The sequence below is a fragment of the Eptesicus fuscus genome, chromosome 4, assembly GCF_027574615.1.
Source record: "Eptesicus fuscus isolate TK198812 chromosome 4, DD_ASM_mEF_20220401, whole genome shotgun sequence".
NCBI classification, from domain to species: domain Eukaryota; kingdom Metazoa; phylum Chordata; class Mammalia; order Chiroptera; family Vespertilionidae; genus Eptesicus; species Eptesicus fuscus.
Window position 1 is genome coordinate 62933652 of NC_072476.1, and position 25100 is coordinate 62958751.

The 25100-nt window shown below is 37.4% G+C and overlaps 1 protein-coding gene across 2 annotated transcripts; it reads left to right on the forward strand.

Annotated features, from left to right (window-relative positions):
* The first annotated feature begins 1360 nt into the window (after window positions 1-1360).
* On the forward strand, window positions 1361-24119 carry CETN3 (centrin 3). Of its 2 annotated transcripts, XM_054715069.1 has the most exons (6): window positions 1361-1442; window positions 3461-3593; window positions 6378-6492; window positions 14233-14424; window positions 15953-16073; window positions 23820-24119. In XM_054715069.1, the coding sequence occupies exons 1-5, from the start codon at window positions 1426-1428 to the stop codon at window positions 16027-16029; spliced, it is 534 nt and encodes a 177-aa protein (XP_054571044.1). In that variant the 5' UTR covers window positions 1361-1425; the 3' UTR covers window positions 16030-16073; window positions 23820-24119. The 2 variants fall into 2 exon arrangements, with proteins under 2 accessions (XP_054571044.1, XP_008160243.1); XM_008162021.3 differs by lacking the exon at window positions 15953-16073.
* The last annotated feature ends 981 nt before the right edge of the window (window positions 24120-25100 follow it).

Sequence of the window (25100 nt, forward strand, 5' to 3'; positions counted from 1 at the left end):
TTTTTTTTTTTTTTTTTTAAGTGGTTTCTTTATCTCCTGGGTCATTGGCATCTATCTGGCTGTACCATCTTTATGTCCTTTTTAATCTAGTCCAGTCCCTTTATTCATGCACTGAGTTATTGAAGAGAATGGACAATTATCTCCTTTAGAATGTGTTACTCTCTGGATTTGTGTGATTGTTTCCTTGTGGTGTCTTTTTTTTTTTTTTTTAAAGTGGTTTCTTTATCTCCTACATTTCCTATAAAAGGGAAAGTAGGTATTATTAATGTTTAAATTCATGTTAAACATTCTTGGTTAAATGATGTAGGTTGGGTACTTCAAATTGAATTACATCAGCAGACACATAATATCTGGTAAAACTCTAACTAGCAATGCTAACTTATACCATTAGATTATTCTGGTAAAGTTCAATTTTCTCTCTTGGGACCAGAAAGTCATTTGTGTGGTGTTCTTTGGAAATATGTGAGGATACAGATCCTACCATTATTTAACAGAGTTATCTTCAACCCCATGCTTTTAATTCGTGTGCTTGTTTACTTCGCTTAATGTGGTCGTTGCCATACAGAAATGTTTCATTTTCACACAGTAAAACCTGTCCATCTTTACCTCTTCTTTTAAGTACATCAGTCCTGTTGGATGAGGGCTCCACCCTTATTGTCTAGTAGGAGGGATAAACAATCAGGTATATGAAATACCAAGTGAGCTTCACAAAACTTGGTTTGGTAGTGGAGGTCTGGAAGATGGATGAGGGCTAGGCCCCCCCATACACCATGTATATAAGCAGCTTACAGCACTGGAAAATAAAGAAGAGCGAACAAATCCCTTCAGAGGAGGAAGAGGCGGGTTAGGTACAGCTTCACCAATAGGCTGATAATGCAACCCAGTGATGATCCAAATATATATAATCCACAGCACCTGCCTCAGAATCACTGGGATAGTTTGTAAGGTGAAACTAAGTTTCGCAGGCTCTTTCCTCAGCTGCCCTCTCCTTCTATCCGGAGGTCAGCCTCCCTTCCCTTCGCCCTGAGCGTGGGTCTGGCCTCCCCACACTCGCCCACAGAACGCGAGCTCCCCCCCCCCGCCGCGCGAGGCGAGGTCCCGCCACCCGCCCAATCGCCATGCAAGGACGCAGACTCCTGCTCCGCAAAGGATTCCGGGAAAACACTTCGGGCCCAAGTACCGGCAGAGAGGTTTCTTTGATTGACGCGCAATATGCCCAATGAGAGAAGAGGACTAGAAACGCTTCCGCCACAGCGGCAGGACAGCCGCAATTCCAACCAATCTAGCTCAGAAGTGGCTATCTCGTGGGCGGTCCTTGAGGCCGCTGAGATTGTGGGTGTCTGTTGAGCGGCTGGTGGGAGTCGTGCTCCCTTGAGTAGGGGGTTAAAGTCGTTCTTGAGAGGAACGTCTCTGCCCGAAGAGAAAATGAGTTTAGCTCTGAGGTCGGTAACGAGGCGGCGGCGATGCTCTCCACAGCCCGGCAGCGGGGCCCCAGGGCGGGTGTGGAAGGGAGGCAGTTGGGGGCCGAGGCGAGGAAGGGATGCATTGGGGTCCAGGAAAAAGGAACCTCGGCCCACCCTCCGGGCCGGACCCCTCACCCCGGGGCCTCCTGGGTGCCGCGTCCCGTGCATTTCTGCGGAGGTAGTCAGACCTACCCACGCGTCGGGCTTTGAACCGCCGGAAGGATGGGCCGTATCCTTTGCACGGAGGCGGTGAAGTCGCGCGAGGTTTCTTCCGCGTTGTTTACGCGGGAAGTCGGGCCGTGGAGCATCCCTTGATTCAGTTCCTCCTTCCCGGTTTCCGGCCCCCGCCGCCGCGGCGCTGCTCATGACGCACCTCCTGTAAATTTTGGAAAGAACACCCATCTCCTCCATGCCGGTCACCTGGGGACCCACGTTCCCTAAATTTCTAGAGTTTCTCTACCTGTCACGGAGTTGGACCTCCATCCTCTGTTGCCCTCTCCCCCAGCCTCATCCAGATAGGTTACTTTGAGAATAACGATATAGTTACACCACTTTTGAGAAGGTGCTGTGTTCCGCTCACGGGCAATTGTGGTTCCCTTGGGTGGGGTCAGTTGGGTCGGTTCTGGACTTGGCCATTGGGAACCGTGGGAAGAGGATGACGGACCGCGGGGATGGACAGGCTTTCGTGAAGCCTCCCGTGAACCATCGCGGCTTTACCTGGTCACTTTCCAGCCGTCTCTTACCGCCTCCCCCCCCCCTCCCCCACCCCCTAACCCCACCACCCCCCGTCTTTTTTGGGGGGTAGATTTTTAGAGAACAAAACTTCAAATGCAAATAGAAAGCGTATTCTAGTAAAACCAACTGGGTTCTACATTTTAAGGTTTTATAAAATTTTCTGTTTCAACATTTATACAAGTGTTGGAAGTCCCACTGGAAAATCGGGAACACTTGGATCAGCATCTCTTAAGACATTTCTAGCCTCTAAAATAAATTTCCTTAAAAAACGTTTTTCCAGAGTTTGTGAGAAATTAAATCTAAGTTTAAATGTTGAGATTTATAAGACCATTGAGTTCACATTATTCAGAATTGACACAAATAGGTACTTTTTTAAGCGTTTGATAATCGTGACCTGTTTGGACTCAGTATTTTGGCTGATTTGTTAATACCGACCAAAGAAATTATGAAGTGCCAAACTGTTGGAAATATGTAATCTAAAAACATTTCTAATGTGCAGTACAAAGTACTTTGTAAGTTAATTGAAAAATTATGTTTTTTTTGGTAGTAATTTTGGTAACTTATTTATATAACACTCAAAAGTAAATCAGGTATATAGTGAGAGTTAATTACGAATTTAATTTCTTTTAAAAATATTTTATATTGTAGATTGATGTAAATAATAAGTATGGATGCTTTGTTTTTTTGTTGGGGTTTCTGACATGAAGTAATGTTTCTTATTCACAGTTCTTGCTTCTTCCACAGTAATATTAGTGGAATAAATACAAAGCTAGGTCCTCATTTTTTTTTTTTTTTTAATAACCTGTAGCATTTCTGTTTTGGGAAGTGCAAATTTTTTTTTTTTTTTTTTTTTTTTACAGAGAGGAAGAGAGAGGGATAGAGAGTCAGAAACATCGATGAGAGAGAAACATTGATCAGCTGCCTCCTGCACACCCCCTACCGGGGATGTGCCCGCAACCAAGGTACATGCCCTTGACCGGAATCGAACCTGGGACCCTTGAGTCCGCAGGCCAACGCTCTATCCACTAAGCCAAACCGGTTTCGGCGGGAAGTGCAAATTTATAGCAGCTTCAACTCTGTAATAAGTAGGGCTTTTACTCATATAAGGAAAATTTTTTCTGAAAATATATCCTTATAAGAAATTTAGAAAATTATTCGCTGGCTAAGGTTTATGGTTGCATTTTTGAAATCTTATTTTAATCATCTAGAGGCATAGGAGAATAGGAATTAAGTGGACTAAATAGACTGTTTTCATTTTATAGAAGTGAACTTGTAGACAAAACAAAGAGGAAAAAAAGAAGAGAACTCTCTGAAGAACAGAAACAAGAAATTAAAGATGCTTTTGAACTATTTGACACGGACAAAGATGAAGCAATAGATTATCATGAATTAAAGGTAATGATAGACTTTAAAACATAGTATATTTTTTCTGTTAAAATGGTTTGCATTTTTGACAGTTGGCTAAAAATACATTTCTAAATAAGTATTTTAACTAAACTGGTTTTAGAAATAGGAAACCATTTTAAACACTTCACAGTTAAATGCTACAATAAAATTAAATAGTACTAACATCTTTTTAGAAACTCCTTTTCACCTGGTAAAATGAATAGTATTTTAAATGTAAAAATACATTCCTATGGGGGGGATTATTTTTCTTTTACATGATTAAAATTTTTCCAACTACAGGATCTAAACAGTTCTTACTATATTTTTTGGCCACTCATCCTTTTTTCAATTGAGGGAATGTTATTTGTCTTTTAATTTGAATATGTTCATAAACACAGTGTCAACTTATTTTCTCTGGTACTAACAACATAATTGATGTGTGATACTGACACTCTATTAATGGGGGAAATGTCAACTTTAAGGCCTGGGATTATTTATAATGATACAGGGGAGATTGGTGTTTAAGGCGTATGGATCTGACACTCAACACAATGAGAAAGGTGGCTTTTTTGCAGCTCTTTGGCTCTTTTTACCACATTTATTTTTTGTTGCTGTTGTTTGTTTTAGTTACCTAGCTTTTATCTGTTTTTCCTTTATAATGTCTCTTTCATTTGTTGCCATTGTTATTATCTTGGTTTGAGAATCTTATTTCATATCTGGAATTTTCTAAATGTTTTTTTTCATTTTTAGTTTACCTTGTAGATTCATCTTTCTCAAATCCTTTCCCCATATTGTTCAATGCTTATAAACCTTTGGTGACTTCTTATTATACACTGCGTAAAGTTCAGATTCCTTTGATTTTTTTAAAAAAATATATTTTATTGATTTTTTACAGAGAGGAAGGGAGAGGGATAGAAAGTTAGAAACATCGATGAGAGAGAAACATCGATCAGCCGCCTCCTGTACACCCTCCACTGGGGATGTGCCTGCAACCAAGGTACATGCCCTTGACCGGAATTGAACCAGGGACCCCCGTCCGCAGGCCGACGCTCTATCCACTGAGCCAAACCAGTTTTGGCTCCTTTGCTTTTTATTGAATGTTGTCCACACTTTTATTACCACCTATGTTTCTCATTTGCTAACTCTTTTTTCCACCTGAGCGCTTCCCATTCAGATAAGATAAGCTGCTCTGTTCACTGTTCTTAACCTTATTCTTTATTTTGGTGTCTTAATACCAGTAATCCTTTTCTAAATATCTTTCTGTTCTACTTAATCCATATGTCAAGGAACAACTTGAATCCCTCCAAGTTTTAACCAGTAACATGTCTCTCCTTCCTTTATTTATATATATAAAAGCCTTAGCAACCGGCTGACTGGCCAACCATCTGGTAGCTATGACGTGCACTGACCACCAGGGGGCAGACGCTCAACACAGGAGCGGAAACCACAGGCATGAAAACATGGAACAGACTGATGAATCTCAGAGAGAAGGGGGGAGGGAGGAGGGCAGGAAGAGATTAACCAAAGATCTTATATGCATACTTTGTGCACCTGTGGGGTCCCTTGGCCTGGCTGATCAGGCCAAAACTGGCTCTCTGACATCCCCCAAGGGGTCCCAGATTGTGAGAGGGTGCAGGCCAGGCCGAGGGACCCCATCGCATGAATTGGTGCACTGGGCCTCTAGTCTATCTACATATATAAAAAGCCAGTGACCATAACACCGTAATGACTGGAAGGACCGGTTGCTGTGACAGCCCACTGCAGCCAGAGAACTTTCCCCATATTGTTCAATGCTTATAAACCTTTGGTGGCTCCTTATTATACACTGCGTAAAGCCGACCTCCCATGGCCCCTCCCCCCCGCTGGCCCCACCCCCGATGAGTCCCCACCACACCAATCCGTCTTCAGCCCCTCTCCCTGACCAGCCCCACCCCTGATCAGCCTCTCCCACCCCATCGAGGGTGGGGCAGCTGGCCAACCTCCCACGGACCCTTCCCCAGCCACTGACCCCCAATCAGCGCCCCCCACTCCATTCAGGGGTGGGACCGGCTGGCCCACAGCCCCTCCCCACAGCCAGCCCTGCCCCCAATGGGCCCCCCCCCAACCCAATTGGGGGCAGGGCCCACCAGCCAATCGCCTGTGGCCCCTCCCACCAGCCGGCCCGGCCCTAATTGGGGCCTGATCAGAGTGGGCCAACTGGCCAACCTCCTGCTGTTTCCTCCTCCTGACAGGCCTGGCCCTTATCTGCCGATTGGGGCCAGGCCGGCTGGACCCCACCAGTGCAACAATTCGTGCACTGGGCCTCTAGTATAGTAATAAGATCTTTCCCTAAACTTGGGGTCATGCACTATCTGGTAACTAATCATGTAGGGTCTGATTGTAATTCTTACTTCATTGTGTTTTTTCTCTTATAATGTATAACTTTTTGTTTTTAGTGTATATCTTTTTAATATTTATGCTATGTCCTTTTTTTCATTTTGGTTGTTAATCCTTTGAGAACAAAGAACTTGTTATATCTCTGCACTATGTCAGTACATTGTATAGTACATTCCATAAACACTCATTGATTGGTTTGTCATATAAAAAAAGATATATAAAGTTAACAAATTGCCATTTAATTTCATAGTGAAGAAAAACGATCTCTTTACTATTTTAGAGTCATAAAACATGCAAAAGAATTATATGTTTTATTATTGTGTCATCATTCCTTAAGTTGCAAAAATTTATTTAAGAAATCACTTTTTTTTTTTTGAAGAATGCTTTATAATTTGCTTTTCCCTTTTAATCCAAAAGGTGGCAATGAGAGCCTTGGGGTTTGATGTAAAAAAAGCTGATGTACTGAAGATTCTTAAAGATTATGACAGAGAAGCCACAGGGAAAATCACCTTTGAAGATTTTAACGAAGTTGGTGTGTATTTTAATAGTCTTTGTAATTAGCAGTTGTTAGGAAATTATCTGGTTACTATTAGTATTTTTTTAATTCTCAGAGTTATAGATTTTATTAATGAACATTGCTGTATATGTGACTCTTGCAGGGTTTTTTGGGGTACTCTTTTTTTAAAAAATATATTTTATTGATTTTACAGAGAGAGGAAGGGAGAGAGATAGAGAGTTAGAAACATCGATGAGAGAGAAACATCGATCAGCTGCCTCCTGTACACCCCCTACTGGGGATGTGCCCGCAACCAAGGTACATGCCCTTGACTGGAATCGAACCTGTGACCTTTCAGTCCGAAGGCCGACGCTCTATCCACTGAGCCAAACCGGTCAGGGCTGGGGTACTCTTTATGTTGATTTTCAAAGAAAACAGATTTATAGCTTTGCTGTGGGATTTATCATTTTGATTTTGTTTTGTTCTGGAGATTCTAACCAAGGTTTTATGTAGTTATTTTATGGAAAAATGTCTAAGTAATGTGTGTTTATGACAAAACTAAAAGGGTGATCAAATATTTTCTCACATAAAATAGAAAATTTGGTATCATTTTGTTTGTAAAAGATTTCCCAAGACCATTTAGTATATGATTTTTGTTGGCAATGTGGGAGAAGAGGAAACCTGTAGCAGCTGGTATCTTTGACTGTAGAAAAAGTGCATGCTTTCAAGTTGACAAAGCCATTTATGAGGGGCCACATATTCTTGATGACTTTGATCTTGGTGAATAAAGTCATCTGTTTAAAATTGCCAGTGGGGAGAGGATTGTAATAAGGGAAACTGGAAGCAGGAGAAAATATTTTAGAACAACCAACTGAAGATAATGTGTCATGGGCTTAATATGGTTAAACTTCTGTATAGACGATTTTAGAGAATTATGTATATACATATATATATACACACACACGTACACATATATATATGTATGTGTGTGTGTATATATATATATACCCCCTATATATACACACACACACACACACACACACACACACACAGGAATCCTTTATTCTACTGTACACATATATGTATGTGTGTGTGTGTGTGTGTGTGTGTATATATATATATATATATATATATACCCTAATATACATATATTACATCTTATATTGCCTAGAGTTTTATACATAGAATGTATAGAAATTTACATTTGCTTTCATTAAATTAATTTACTACACCAGTGGTAGCGCTTTATATGGGTCATAACATAAGCATATCATATAGTTATTTTAGTTATTTTTAAAATTTAGGAACAAATTCAATTACGCTCACAGTCAAACCCTTTATTTTATTTAGCAAGAAGCAGTATGAGAATCAAAAAGAAATGACAATTAGTACATACGGAAAAATAGACTCATATCATTATATAATTTTTATTTAATCTGAAAATTCAAACCAAAAGTGAAGAAGAGAGAAGTTAAAGGATAAACCTAAAAGAGAAAGAAAGCACAGCACAAAAGGTCCTCAACTTACGAACTGACAGATGACTGTTTAGAGAGGCATTTTGTCCCTTTGGGGAGCATATTTCTTTTTTTTCCCCTCTAAATTGTAGAATTATTTACTTGAGAAGAAGGAGAAAGCCATCTCTGTTCTCCTAATATTGAAGCTCTCCTGGAGTTTATGATTTTAGTCTAGGATGGTTTTTTTTTTTTTTTTAAATATATTTTATTGATTTTTCACAGAGAGGAAGAGAGAGGGACAGAGAGCCAGAAACATCGATGAGAGAGAAACACCGATCAGCCGCCTCCTGCACACCCCCCACCGGGGATGCGCCCGCAACCAAGGCACATGCCCCCGACCGGAACCGAACCCGGGACCCTCCAGTCCGCAGGCCGACGCTCTATCCACCGAGCCAAACCGGCCTCGGCTAGGATGGTTTATTTATAGAAATAAGGCTTAGGATATAGTGGAAAAGATATTAGGAAAGAGCTATAATTCAGGTACATTTGGTATATTGTAGTAGTTTAGCATGGACAATTTGCAACCAGATTGCCTGCCTTCAAGTCTTGGTTTTGCCACTTACTAGCTGTGTTACTTAGGCATTCTACTTCTCTCTGCCTCATTTTTAGCTGTACATGAGGAATAAGTGAGTTAATAATATGTAAGGTCCTTAGGAAAGGGTCTAGCATATAGTAAGTGCTATTAAGTATTTGTTGTCATTATAATTTTAAAAATAGTTTTTGTTTCATTTGTTATAATGTCTGGAAATAATCATTGCATCAGTGGAACATAAAAAGTCTTCTACAGCATATATTTATACTTTTGTGATTATCTTTTTTTCATATTTATAGCTATTTTAAGTAATGTATTATTGTCATTCATAATTTTATTAAACACAGTATTTCATCTAAAGTGAATATAATTTTTAAATTGTGATTTTATTAGCCACTGAAGCAAAAGTCCCATGCCATCTCCGCTTTTTTTTTGACCCTCCATCTTTTCTATGTTACTAGTAGAGCAGAAATCCTGGATTCCTTCTAGAATAAAAGGCCATGACTAAGCACATATGTTAGCTATCCTCAGGCTACCTATTGAGAATACCAGCTGTCAAATAAACACTTATTATTGTTTGAGTGTCATTCAGGCAAGAACTATGTATTCTCCCTATTAGTTTATTATTTTTGTTTTTGTTAATCCTCACAAATCAGTTGATTTTTAGAAAGAGTGGAAGAAAGGGTGAGAGACACAGAGAGAGAAACATCAATGTGAGAGAAACACATCGATTGGTAGCCTCCCACACGAGCCCCTACTAGGGCCGGGGATTGAGCCTGCAACTGAGGTATGTGCCCTTGACCAGAATCCAATCTGGGACCCTTCAGTCCGAAGGCCGACATTCTATCCACTGAGCCAAAATAGCTAGGGCTGTTTTTTATTTTTGAAGAATGACTGACCACAGATGAATATATGTTTTATACTTTGGGACAAATAACTCCAAATCAGAAATTTGAGTCTTAGTTTTATGTATATCTGTTAGCTGTCTGAGGATATTGATTTACAATATTTCTGGATGGAGTCTTGACAGTTAACTGGATTCTTCCCATTGCTAGGAAAAAATATTAAAATGTATTTGATAAGTTTTGGATCTGGACAGCCTGAGGCTAGTGAGTAACATAGGTGTCGTAGGAATTGCTGCTTTAAAGTAAGACCAAGATTGTGCCGTGCCGGCACGGCCAAGGGTGAACCTGAGTGGGGGCGGCTGAAAGGCTTAGACAAGACAGACAAGAGAATCAAGGCTGGGTCTCCGTGGGACGCTGCTTTCCTGATGGGGAGACAGTGCCATGGACTACAAGCCGTGTGTTTGTTTATAGCAGATTCCATGAGGCAAAGTAAGGGCGTGGTCAAGATGTTTACAGCATTCTCATGGGTTTCAATCCTACTCAATTACATGCACCTGATCAAGCTTTGTTTACTTGCAGCCTATATCACTTAGGCACATGGGGCCACGTGTTTGGACCATAGGTTCAAGCTTACAACTACAGCTGTTGGCTATAATTGTGCTGAGAAGGCTCTGCCCTCCAAGCTGGGACTTGCACGTGGCAGTGAGAGGACTGTGCCCTCTCATCAGTCCAAGGCTTGAACCTGTCCAAACCTGCCCCACACAAGATAAGTCAGATGTTTGTGCTCCATCTGTTTTTTTGGCACATATTACTTATTATATCATTGGCTATATATAATAGAATATTATTGCTTTTGTTTTGCTTATTTAATATTTGCTGGGTTATTTTTATTTTTTTGGCACTCGGTACTGTGCTGGGGTGAGGAAGGGAATTAAGTTATTAAGAGGTTCCTCTTTCAAGGAGCTTACAATTTAAATGTAGGTGACCAGAAACTATGTGGTAAATTTTGTCTAGGGCAGGAATTGCCAAACTATACAGCCCTTGGGCCAAATTCAGCTGCTGCCTGAATACTGCCACATCTATTGTTTTATGCTTTTGTGCCATCATGGCAGAGTGAAGAGTTTAGACAGATCTTATACTTCCTCCCCATCCCCAACCCCTAATATTTATTGCCTGGCCTTTAACAGGAAAGATTTGTCAATTTCTGATCAGAGCAACTAAAGATTTTGCAGAGGGAATTTTTAATTTAGGCTGCTGAGAATGTGAATAAGGATATCATCCTAAGGAGACGATTGACGATGCAGTAGAGGAAGGCATTCAGGCAGACAAAACAAAGAGTGGCCCCAGAAATATAGCATGTTTGGGAAACTTTAGGTACTTCCCTGCTCTAGAGAATCGGGAAATGGCTAAAAAGGTAAGATTGGGCCAGATAGGTAAAGTCTTGCATAACATGTAGAGTTTGGATTTTTGTCAGCAGAAGCCCATTGTCAATTTTTAAAGAAGAGTAGATATGTTTCAGAAAGATAACTCTGTTTAGAGTATTAAAGATGGGTTGGAGGGAACAGAGATTGCAGGCAGAAAATAATATATGTTTTATGTTGAAGGTGGTGAGAATGAAAAGGGATACATTTAAGAGTAAAAAAGGTAGCATCCTCAGAACTATAAGATCTGATCACTGATTGGATTTATGGGATTGAAAATGTTCACAGTGTTTTCAAATATGGGAAACTATTAACAATGCTCTCATTCTTTTGGGAGTGGTCATTGACAGCTATCTTGGTGATAGTGGGAAGAGTTTGGACTCCAAAAAGTTGAGTTTATAGTAACTGGTATTTTTGGATAGAGCCTTCCAAAAGTCAGTGAGATATATAGTTGAAGCTATATTTCTAGTATTACCTTTAATGATTTTTGATAAACTTTAGTGTCTTTTAATTTGCTGTATTCACAAATGATTTTATAAAGTGTAAGGTCTAAATATTTTGAGGAAGTACATTTCTAATAGTATCTATATATACATATATATATAAACAGGCAGTATGCAAATTAGCCTGACATCACGACTGGCTCAAGGAGGCTGCATCACTACTGCTCAAGAGGCGCTGCGTGTGCAGATGGGCGGGAGGGGACTGCGTGCTGCCCCCACCCACTAGGGGTGAGGGCGTTCTCTGAGCAGCATGGCTCGGAGCACGTCCCTGGTGGGTGGTGGCAGTGGCCAGAGTGAAGCAGCCCGGTTCCCTGATACCTGGCAGCAGCCAGAGCGAAGCAGCCCAGGTCCTGGGTACCGTCCTGGGTACTGGAGGGAAACTGGTGCTGGCAGCCAGGGGAAGAAAGGCCTATTCTTGCATGAATCTTTGTGCATTGGGCCTCTAGTAATTAAATAATTTGAAAAAAGAGTTACCTGGACAGAAATTTGTGAAATAGATTGAACCCACCTTAACTGCCTGCATGTCAGTTGACTTATTTTCATTGAAAGACAATGTCTTTCTTATAATTAAATTATACTTTGTAGGACAGAAATAGAACATGAAGGCATGGAGGAGAGTCACCATACAGTTTACTGTTTTAGCTGTTCAGAATGATGGATATTTATAGTTCCCAAGAAAAGTTGCATTCTAAGGCAATGTATTGATAAAAGATTATATATACACGTAAGTCTGAAGTAACTAACACAATTAAAGCACCAGTGGGATAAGAATTTATATATTTTGGAGCCCCATCTGTTCCCCAGATCACCCTGTTGCTTCTTTAAGTACATTAATACTTTCGGCAAGCTGCTTTTTTGGTTCACCTGTCATGTAAAATTATTTAATTGGTGAAGAAAATTTCTTAACACTTTTTTTTTTTCCCTTGTCCTGCTTTTTTGTTGGGACTAAATTCAAAATAAGTTGAGTATGAGCCATAGAGTTAAGTGTGGTATTTTATTTTGGTGTTATGGCTGTATATATGCCAACTCCTTTTGACTGAATATTTATGAGCTTTGATGATTTGCATACTTATAATAATATACTTCAATTAGTTACTTGGAAGACTGTGGGTAAAATTAATGGCTAGGAGAAAAAGAAAACTATTGAATATATGTGTAGAAGATTTAACATCTTGAATGTTAATACGATGAAATAGCAGCAAAACAATAATAAAATATTGGGGACTTAAATTGTATTTTTCCTTTTGGATGCATTAAACATTCTTATACTTTCCATCTACAAGCATTTGCAAGTTTTTAATGCTTTCATAAACTTTAGTAGGATTTATTTATTTATAAATGTTTTTAATGATTTTTAGAGAGGGAAAGGGAGAGGGATAGGTAGATAGAAACATCAATGAGAGAGAGGAGCATCATCGATTGGCTGCCTCCTGCATGCACCCCACAGGGTATTGAGCCCACAAACTGGGCATTTGCCCTGACCGGGAATTGAGCTGGTGATCTCTTGGTTCCTGGGTAAACACTCAACTTCTGAGCCACACAAACTGGGCAGGATTGATTTATTTTTAATGGCACAGCGAGAGTCATAAATACCTTTTGTTGTAGTGATAGACTAGCTTGCAGAATTACTTCAGAGATGTTTACTTAGATATTTTCAGATTTTTACCTATATGCTACAGCTTCTTTATTGTGGCTATTAAGACTGGTAATGTTGAAAATGTTGAGTAAACTATATTATTATATATTATTACATTTAGTATATTAAAATACATTTATACTCTCAGCTATCAAGGTCTGAAATTATTCCCTTAATTTTACTTACTTGTCTGAAGTTATTATTTTGCTAAACAAAATGCATGAGATATCTTTTCCAGACCTTTTATTTTTTTCCTGGCTGTGTTATTGCAATCAGATTTAAATCTTTTATTAACTACTTCTCATATTTTGGAAAATGAAGAGATTCTTGTAATCATGAAGGTATCAGTGAGATTTTCATCTGCTGTCTGAGATTGTGTCTATATCAATGACAGCAGTGCATTTTATTTGTCAATTTTTTTGTTTTTAAGTTAGATTAAATTTGAGGAGCAATTTATGTTACTATTAAGTTTAGCCAGCAAACATCTTTTATCTAGTTAGGTTTTTTAAAATATGTTTTTATTGATTTCAGCGAGAGGAAGGGAGAGGGAGAGAGAAACATCAATGATGAGAATCATCCATCAGCTGCCTCCTGCACTCCCCCTACTGGGGATTGAGCCCACAACCCAGGCATGTGCCCTGACTGGAAATCGAACTGTGACCTCCTGGTTCATGGATCTAAGCTCAACCACTGAGCCAAACCGGCCAGGCTATCTAGTTAGTTTCAATTGTTTGTTGGTATAACATCTATCCAACTAGGTTACTAACTCTTAGACTAATGTGCTTGATGTCAGTGGAGCCTACAACAGTTCTTGATAATAGTAAACCTTAGATCAGGTGTCCTCAAACTACGGCCCGCGGGCCACATGCGGGTGTTTTGCCATTTTGTTTTTTTACTTAAAAATAAGATATGTGCAGTGTGCATAGGAATTTGCTCATAGTTTTTTTTAAACTATAGTCCGGCCCTCCAACGGTCTGAGGGACAGTGAACTGGCCCCCTGTTTAAAAAGTTTGAGGACCCCTCCCTTAGATAAATATGGTATAAATATAATACTTTTTATTTTGCATCTGTGCAATGTAAATAATTTTGCTTTTATAATAGGATGAATTATTGATATTATAAAGCTTACATTTAAAAATATGGATTTGATTTTTCTAATTTCAGGTTTATCTGGCTTTTTGGGCTCTGATATAGCATTTTATTTTTAAGCTACTAGTAAATGTTGACAGATTTATTTCTCATTTGGTACTTAGTTGATATCACAAAGGAATGCCTTTGTGATTAAGGTTTATTTTTTTATCTTCTATTTTTTTTTTTAACTCTAGTGACAGACTGGATATTGGAAAGAGATCCACATGAAGAAATACTGAAGGCATTTAAACTATTTGATGATGATGATTCAGGTAAAATAAGCTTGAGGAATTTGCGACGTGTTGCCAGAGAATTGGGTGAAAACATGAGTGATGAAGAACTTCGTGCTATGATAGAAGAATTTGATAAAGATGGTGATGGAGAAAGTAAGTATGAGTAAAACATAGTCCAAGTAGTCCTGATATACACATCTAGTAAGTTTTTCAAAAACATGATTTTCAAGACCCTTTGCAAACTTGTAATTTTTGTTCATCCTGTAATGGGCTTGTCTATATAAATACTTTACAAATTCAATTTAGAATGAAGCAGACCTTTGAAACCAACTATATAGATTGTAATATGAGGTTCCACAATTAAAAAATGTATTTACTTTTCTTTGTGGATGATATATCAAAATTTCAGTCACTTAGTAAAATTTCAGCCTTTAATGCCTTCTTCCTCAACCTCCATACACTTCTAAACTTTACTATTCTATTGATTCTGTCCTTCAAATATTTTGGCTGTTTTATATCTTTGTTTACTGCTGGTGTCCTAGTTCAGCCCTAATTTTTTTGTAGGAATGTTATCATGGCTTTGTTATTTTCTTGGATGCCTGCTGGTTACAGTGTTGTATGTGCTGATTGGTACTACACAATGAAAATGGCAGATGGTAGTCCCTGCCCTCACTGACTTTGTTGACAATTGTAGCCTCCTAATTGCCCTACATGCCTATAAGCCTCTACTTTCTTCTTAATTCAATCTATTGATACCATTGTTTTTCTAAAGTACAGGTTTGATAATGTAATTTCCTTATTCATACACTTAGAGTGATTCCTCGGTGCCTACAGAGTAAAGTTCAAAGCCTTCTATGATCTGTCTTACCTTAAGTATCTAGTTTTATTTCCCACTGTAGTCTTCCACTTTTCTACTTTAACCCGTTAACTGCCACGATATTTTGAATTTAACTAAAAAAGGTCTGATGCTTGCGTCTGTATACGCTTATGGTGTACAAATGGTTAACCCTCACTTCCCATACATACACTTTGACAAAATACATTCTATCTTGAAAATACTTTTTATTCTGTGCCTTTTATCATGCCATTCCTTAATCCTAGAACAGTGGTCGGCAAACTGCGGCTCGCGAGCCGCGGTTTGCCGCTCTGTTGACTAATGAGTTTGCCGACCACTGTCATATACTACTCTTTACCTCTTTGCACACAATATGCCACAATTGCCTAATCCTCACAGCTTCCAAATACACGGTAACATTTAGTCTAGTCCAGTGGTCAGCAAACTCATTAGTCAACAGAGCGGCAAACCGCAGCTCACGAGCCGCAGTTTGCCGACCACTGTCCAGGAATATTCTAATTGCTAATTTCTGTCTGCTAAAATGTTAGTTGTTTTCTCAGGAACATTTTAAACTCTATCCTTTTCTCAAAATCCTCTCCCAGTGGACTCTAAGTTAATGATACTTTCATTGGGGGCCCATAGCATTTAGAGGACCAAACTATTTTGACACTTTATACACTGCCTTCTGTTAGTTATATACATGTGTATAGCTCCACTTGTGTTGTAAGCCCCTTAAGAACAGTATGGAATCATATAGTGTGAAAGGCTTGAGGTTTTGGAATCATACAGACCTGCATTTGAATTGAATCTCTACCCTTTACTTATTTGCTTTGTAATTTTGTGCAGGTTTTCAACATTGTCTGAATCTCAGTTTTCCCATTTATACTAGTAGACATGAGAATGGTAATACCTTATGGCATTGATGTGAATATTAAATGAAGATAGTTGATGGTGCCTATCATTAAGTGTAAGCTTGTTTTTCTTTCTTTTTTGTCTTGACTCATCTTTATGTTCTCCTGCATTTTCTTGAACATAATGAATGAGTGCTCTTATATTTGTTGACTTAAAACCCTGAGCTGGAGTGTGTGTTACAGTAGATACATGTTGATATAGTACCCAGTATATATACATACATAAATATATATATACTAGCGTTCCCGTTGCAGGAAAAATCCTGCAATAGGATTTCCTGCTGCACTCTACCCCGCCTCCGCTCCTCCCTTGTCGCCCGCCCCGCCTTCTCTGCCAGCCCGCCTGCTTTTCCCTTCTCCCCCGGCCCCGCCTCCGCTCCGCCCTTGTCACCCGCCCTGCCTTCTCCACCAGCCCGCCTGCTTTTCCCTTCGTCCCCGGTCCTGACTTCGCTCCTCCCTTCTCCTCCCTCCCTGGCTTGCTTGCTTCTTCGAAGCTTTACTCCCTTCTGCAGCTCTTGGCTTCTTTCGACGCTGTCTTGATGTGCAAATTAGCTGCCATCTTTGTTGGGGTAATTTGCATACTCATCCTGATTGGTTGGTGGGTGTGGCTTGGCTGGTGGGCGTGGCTTAGGTGTAGCGAAGGTGTGGTCAATTTGCATATTTGTCTATTATTAGATTAGATATATTACCTTGGTAATATTGGCATGCTTTAATAAGGAGGTGAGACAGTAGCAACTAGCTATCAGTTCAGATTAATAGATTGTTCTTTAAATGTATACATTATTGTGTTTTCTCATATTTATGGAAATATTATTTAAGTATTATAAAACTTCTATTTTTAAATAATAGATTTTTTTAAGGATATTGATATAGTTACTTATATTTTGAAGCTGATTAAAACTGGAGGAAATTTAAATGATTTCTTAAGCTGTCACTCTAATATTTGGACTTAAAATTTACTACCTAAATTAACTTTAAAGGAACTCTGTTCTGTAAAGGTACTATCTTCAGTGACATAGAGATTCTTGGTATGCCTATTTCATAAATCTTTAATAATGTGTCAAAAGATCAGTTATGATTTTCTTTTTCACTGGAGTAGGCCCATGCAATTAGATTTCTGTTATTAGCTTCATTTAACATTAGGAGAAATATCAATTAGGAAGCTTCCTCTTAAATTGAATCTTGATGTGAAACCTTGCTTTAGGAAATGTGTCCATTTCTTCATCCCTTGTTATATTGCTCTGGCTGCTGCTTTTGAATCTCCCAGTTCACATATGTACTTCATTGCTTGAAGATTTATTTTAATGCATCCTGAAAACATTTCTTCAGTCCTCTCTGCTTGTTTTACTCCACTTTGTCACTATACATGTGTTGCTTGGGTATCCTACTATCATTTATTCAAATGACTTAACAGGCAAATGACATTTTTTCCAAGTATTTGATTACAAATAAAATACAGCTGATGCATAGTCTTTTATTAAGATTTGTTTTGTTTCTGGGGGAAAAGCGTGGTCTTATCATATTAAATTAGTCTAATTCAGTAGTTTTCAATCTGGGATGTGGGTGGGGTCTTCCTAGGTATTATATGGGGTCTGGGAATTCATATATACATCATTGTCTGTAGATCATACAAATAATTGTATTGCATGTGCATGCATATACTGCTGTTTTTCATATTTGTAAATACTATTGTGAATGATAAATATACTTTTCAGAATTCATAGTAGCTATTTGACATTATTTTTCAAACAACACATACTAAGTATACAGGTTGAAAAAGTTGGTTTCCAGTTGTTTGCAAGAAAAATAATACAACAATAAATAAATAATAATACAAGAATAAACTCTGGCCCTAGCTGGTTTGGCTCAGTGGATAGAGCATCAGCCTGCAGACTGAAGGGTCCCAGGTTTGATTCTGGTCAAGGGCACATGCCTGGGTTGCAGGCTCGATCCCTAGTTGTGTGCATTCAGTAGGCAGCTGATAAATGATTCCTTTCATCATTGACTAGAGGCCCAGTGCACGAAATTTGTGCACTTGGGTTGGGGGGCGTCACCAGCCTGGCATGCACCCTCTTGCAGTCTGGGACCCTTCACTCCTTACCGCCCACCTGCTTACTGCTCCTTACCACTCAGCTCGCTGCTCTTTAGCACTGCTGCAGAGGTGGGAGAAGCTCCCGCCACCGATGCTAGGCTCATCAGCCATGAGCCCGGCTTCTGGCTGAGCGGCACTCCCCCTGTGGGAGCGCACTGACCACTGGGGGCGGGGGGGGGGGGTTGCAGCTCCTGCATTGAGTGTCTGCCCCCTGATGGTCAGTGCGTGTCATAGCGACTGATCGTTCTACGATCAGTCTATTTGCATATTAGGCTTTTATTATGTAGGATGTTTCTGTCTCTCCCTTCCTCTCTGAAATAAAATTAAAAAAAAGAATAAACTCTGTTTTGTGTACATACAGCTGTAAACCTACTTTTGCCCCACCCTGTTGTTTTTATTGTAGCAAGTTCAAAAAATTATTGTTGAAAGGCATGTTTATATGCAGAAACCATGAGAGCTGCAGCTCTAAGCTGTTTAGTCTGACATTGGGACACTGCTTTAATTTATATGGGTCTCTGCAGCTATATGAAAATCTGCCCATTTTTGAACAAGTAGGAAGTTATATTTTTATAATAACTTTTTAATCTGATCACTTAATTTGGATTCTTTGTCTGTAAACAATTTTGTTTAGATATAATCTTTTTTTGGCCTGATATTTATTTATTTTTTACTTTAAGTATATTTTATTGATTTTTAGAGAGGAAGGAAGAGGGAGAGAGAGATAGAAACATTAATGATAAGAAAGAATCATTGATTGGCTGCCTCCTGCATGCCCCCTACTGGGGATCGAGCCCACAACCTGGCCATGTGCCCTGACTGGGAATCAAACTGTGACCTCCTGGTTCATAGGTCGACATTTAACCATGAGCCACACCGGTCAGGCAGATATAACCTACTTTCCATATATGTGTTAAACTGGTAAAGCTCATAATACTTTGCTGTTTCTTTTTATGGACTTTAGTAATTCTTTTGTCTTTATGAATTTTTTACACTTTAGTACTAAAGAGCAATAAAAATGTTTTATAAAAATGAAATATTTTATTTAGTCTATCAGAATCATAAACATGGGGAATGAGGAGTTAAAGGAAAAGAAGCTATAATATGAAATATATAAGCTGTGGTAATGATATAGAAAGATTCCTTTCTCTACCATTTCTCCCAACATATCTAAAGTAAAACACAGTAAATTTTTTTTTTGGAAAATGGAAGCAACATTTAAAAAGCCGAAGTGGACCATCCTATATAATAAAAGTCCAGCGACCGAATGGCAGAATAACCAGAATGACTGGTCAACCAGTTCCTATGATGTGCACTGACCACCAGGGGGCAGATGCTCAATGCAGGAGCTGTGCTCTGGTGGCCAGTGGGTTTCCACAGTGGGAGTGCCCCTTGGCTGACTGGGATGAGCGCCTGCTCCGGCAGCAAGCTGATCCCTGCAGGCCACGCCCCCCACCAGTGCACGAATTCCATGCACCGGGCCTCTAGTCTTGTAAATAATTCTGATGAATATTAACATATATTAACCAGCTAATATATGTTAGATTCTGTGCTTAGTATGTTACATGGTAGATTATGTCACTTAATTTTCATAATAGCTTTTGTGAAGTAAATGCAGTGTTAAACCTATTTATGCTTAGGATAGATGCAGGTATAGATAAGGAAACTAAAGCTCTGAGAGATTAATAATAACCTTTCAACATTATCATAAAGCTAATACATGGCAGAGCTAGAACTCAAACTCAGATTGCCATAATGACAAAGAACATACTTTTTTTTTTTTTTTTTGCTTTTCTAGGCTTTATTAAAAGTGAAACAAGCAACAATAACAAAAAACTCCCACAGCTAGAATCAGTTGAAGCAACAATGCATGTATATAAGAACATACTTTTTACTATAACACTGTATTGCCTCTTGTGCTATAAAGTTAAATATTAATTAGGTATCTATGTTTATAGGGTTTTACAAAATGCATACTATTATAGGAAGAAATTGATTAGTAAAAATATTCAATTGGCACTTGAGATGCTAAAATGTTTTTTTCTCTCCAAAGACAAATGGTCTTATGATACTTAATCTACTTAATTTCTCAAATTTCTTTATTTTAATAACATGTAATGTGATTTACCTTATGAAATGATTGATTTATGAACATTTTCTTTAAAAGGCAGTGTAGAAGAAAATAAAGTAAATTGTTTGATTCAGTAAATGTTTTATAAAATGCCTATTTTAAGGTGGGTATTATGCTAGATTTATTAGATATAGTAACCTGATATAAGATATTGTTGATAGAGTAGATCATAAAACCAGTTGTATAAAGTCATCACAGATTCTCTTAATTGTCTGAATGGTTTACTGGTAATAAAGGAGGTAGTTTAATTTCCTTAAGTACCGTATTTTCCGGCGTATAAGACAACTGGGCATATAAGACTTTCCTGGGTTAAAAAGTCGTTTTATATGCCGGAAAATACAGTAGTCCAATATATCTAATCCATTATATCTAATACCATCAATATAGTCCAATATACCGTATTTTCTGGCGTATAAAATGACTTTTTAACCCAGGAAAATCTTACACACCCAGTTGTCTTATATACCGGAAAGTACGGTACTTCCCTTCAGTTTTCCACTTTTGTTTTTAAGTATTCTGTTTTGAGGTATGAAATTATGGAGTAGTTTAAAATACTTTTGAAATGCTCTAATACTTTAAGGTGTTTATATTTAAATAATATAAAAATTAAGTGTTTGTGGTTTTAGAATAATATGAAGTTTAATTTGAAATTTGGAGTGTTAAAATTTTGCATTTTAGAGAAAATGTCTAGATCTTTAACAAAACATAAGTACTCTTTGAATATTTTAATCATGGCTCTGTTATGCTGTTAAAATGATTTATAATCAAATTATTCTAAGACTGCTTTCATTTTGTTGTTTTTCCTTAAATTACATCCTCTTATTTCCTGTTTTGGTTTACATGCTTCAGTCTAGATCAGTGATGGGCAACCTTTTGAGCTTGGTGTTTCAAACTTTGCCAAAAAACTGAGCATAACTCGGGTAGTGTGTCCCTTTGAGGAAAAAACATTATTTCGCGATATTTATAGTTTAAATAACATAAATGTTTCATCCTCGACATGCGGCCGCCTCAGCGGCCGCGTGTCATCAGAAATGGCACTGACACGCGTGTCAGAGGTTCGCCATCACTGGTCTAGATTGACTAAATCAGGATTCTTAAATGAAGGTGCATAAAAATGAAATTGTTTAAAATTTCACACACACATACTAGAGGCCTGGTGCATGAAATTCGTGCACTCGGGAGGGGGGTCTCTCAGCCTGGCCTGTGCCATCTTGCAGTCGGGAGCCCTCCGGGGATGTCCGACTGATAGCTTAGGGCCGTGGGGAGCAGACCTAAGTCATTAGTCAGATATCCTTTGCGCTGCCACAGAGTCAGGAGAGGCTCCCATCACTGCCGCTGCGCTCGCCAGCCGTGAGCCCAGTTCAGGGCTTCTGGCTGAGCAGTGCTCCCCCTGTGGGAGCACACTGATCACCAGGGGGCAGCTCCTGCATTGAGTGTCTGCCTCCTGGTGGTCAGTGTGTGTTATAGCGACCAGTTGTTCCACCGTTTGGTTGATTTGCATATTAGCCTTTTATTATACAGGATAGGATAGATATTAACTGGGCGAGAGGGATCACAGCTTTCATCAAATATTGAAATGTGTTCATTTAGCTGCAAAGGTTAATGAACTACTATAATTTGTAAGGTAGTGAAAGTATTTTGAGTAATAGAGCTTTTTTTATTCTGTTCTATACCTGTCATAGTGTCTTGTAAATGTGTAATATTGAATGCATGGATTCATGGTTCTTATTCACCTTTTGGAGAGCTCATTCTTCTCCACTCCTTATAACTTATTTTTATACTACTTTCTATCTTCAACTATGTTTCCGATGGTGTGCTACTACCTTAGCTTTTTTTCCACCTGTCAAACCAAATTCTCTATTTTTATTTTGGAGCCCAAGACAAGATTTATTTTACCCACATTTTTCTCATCAGTAATGATTTTTCCCATTATAATGGATTTTTTCAACACTAATAATGTAGTTTTATTTTAATAATCATGCTTTGTATTGTACACCATTTATTCTCTGTTTCAGGTATAAAATGTGACTAACATGATTATTCAAGTTGGTTTTACTACTATATATGGCTTCTGATACCAGTATACTTTTTTATTCCTGATGTACATATCTTATATGCTCAACTTTTTTAATTGGTTAATTTTCCAGTTCTTCTTACACAGAGGAAAAAATATTAGACTAGTACAGCGAACACCTTTATGCCTTCTACCTAGATTCAGTAATTAACAATATATTGTATTGCTTTAACTATATAGTGTATACATATATATTTTTCTGAATCATTTGAAAATATATCATAAACTTGACCCCCGCTAATATTTTAGCATGCCTCTACTACTAATGATATTATCTTTCCTAACTATGATATCATTGTTACTTCTAAGAAAATTAACAATTTTATATCACTTAATATCTTCCTTAATTAAATTTTAAGATATTCAATAATAGGAACCCTAGTGTTTATTTTGATATAGTGTATAACTCCTAGTATGGTGTTGGCATTCACTAGGCACTTTAAAATGTTTAATTATATGGTGTATTTTCATATATTACAATCTATGGTATTTAAGATTTAGAAACAGCCTAAAAGATTATCTATGTAGAACAGTATTTTCAGATGCAGAACAGTTCTGTGTCAGAGCTATGTTCTTGTTATCATTATCAAAATTATCATTCCTAACTTATGCCTTGTTAAGGTATATGTTAAGTCTTGGGACCTGCAAACTTAACCCATTTTACAAAGTGAAAGCAATCATTTCTGAAGATTTCTATTAATATTTATGTGTATGTATGTATATTTGTTTTTTAAAATTTATATTTAATAAGATCACATTAATATGATCTATTATCACCTATTATTTCTAGGTTGTTTTCTTATGCATTATGCTTTATAAACTGGAGGTTCTTATTGGATTTTATTTATAATTTTGATAAGCTAACAATCTTTATCAGTGATCATTTCCTGCATTTACATCTATATAGTATTACCTTTGTAGTCAAGATTAAATCTGTATATTTTAAAATTATAATTTTCTCTGGATATTTTTGATGTATGGAGACCTGGTTTCAATTAGTTTTTCTTTAAAATAGGCTTTCAAATATATCAAAATTCAAAAAGCAAAATCAACAAACACAATACCAAATAAATCAATTTGACTGTTTTTCTAATGCTTATATATTATCATATTTTAGAATTCTAATTTATATGTTTGATATATTTAACTTATTTATGAAGGAAGGGTTTGCTAAGTGAAGCAGTAGAATAAAGATTATAGGGTTTAACCATCTAAAAATTAAAAATTTCAAGCTTTAAAAACTCTTTTCATGTACATACAAATATTATGATGATGGACTTTTTTGTAACATATAATATTACCTTTTCTATCACATTTTATATGTTGTGCATTCATGAAATTCTGTTTAATAAACATGTTCAACTTCTTAGCAAAGAATTAAAAGCAAATACTGTGTTGGTTTATTAATAATTTGTATAATATAAAATTTAAAGATATTTAGTACAAAATAGTAGTATTGTTCTCTGAAAAAATTATATTTCTGACTTACATTTTCTTTTTTATCACAGTAAATCAAGAGGAGTTCATTGCTATTATGACTGGTGACATTTAAAGAATTACAAGGAAAAACAATAAGAATGTTGCAGTAATCATCTTATATTCTATTTTTGTGCTTGGAGGCATGTAAAAACACACACCCCAACTTAGTTTTTGTTTTTTTCCAAAAGGGACCAAAAATAACATCTTATGTATTCATATTTTACTACTGTTAAGTTTCTTTGTACGAAAAAATATTGTTAGCACTCTAATAGTTCATAGCTTTGTAATTATAATACAGCTTTTTATATATATAAAGTTTAAAAAATTGACTCGTGGTACAAATTATTTGAAGGTTTTTTATTTGGCATTAGTCCCTTTTGTTTTGGTGTACATGTTTTTCAGACTTTCATTAATAAAATGTTTATTTTATTAGTATTTTAAACTTTTGTAAATTTTCTGTTTCATTTTGATTCCAAATATTTATTAGCCCCCAATAGTACCTTTCTTAAATCTTTTCTCTTTACGCTACTGGTTTCAGAAACAAAATTGAAATACAAATAGCAATATAATAGCACTTTTTTTCCACTATAAGTTTAGCATTTCATGTTTCCATACAAGATGATGACTCAGTACAGGTGTTCCCCCAAAATGTATATACAATTTGAATAACTATTAATTATAATGGGTTAAATCTGAAAAGAAAAATTAATTGAGCTATCAGCTGTTAATGTGTTTGTACATTTTGGGGGACATTCTGTGTAAGCATAATTCCTTTTTTAAGAATCATGTCTGTCAGTTTGGAGAAAGAAAGTTTTGTGCATATAGATCAATTTATTCTAGGGTATTCTATAACATTTTTGGTGCTTTAATGTAAGTTATGTCAAATACGGATATTTCCTTCTTAAACTAATTGAATATAGTTTGAATCATTTAATTTCTTGACAAAGTGAAAGATTTAAATTTTGGAATTTTGATCTGTTACGATAATTATCATTCAATTAAACGTAACCATGCAAATAGAAAATTATAAGCCACAGAAATCATTTAAGACTGTTTTACCTGTATAAGGGATCATTCTGTGATTTACCAGGAAACAGAAGAGACAGACACTGCAGATGTTGGTAGGCTCTTCTGCCTGTAGTAGTTTATGTTAGGGGGAAACAAATAGTTATGGGAAATAGATAATAGAGAAGTTATATCTATACTGGTCTTTCACTAATAATCCAGTTCCTGGTGGTATGGGCTCTCCAGGAAGAAAGTTGAGTTGTTTATTCCAGTGATCTTTCCTTAGATTTCTTGTTTTAAATGTG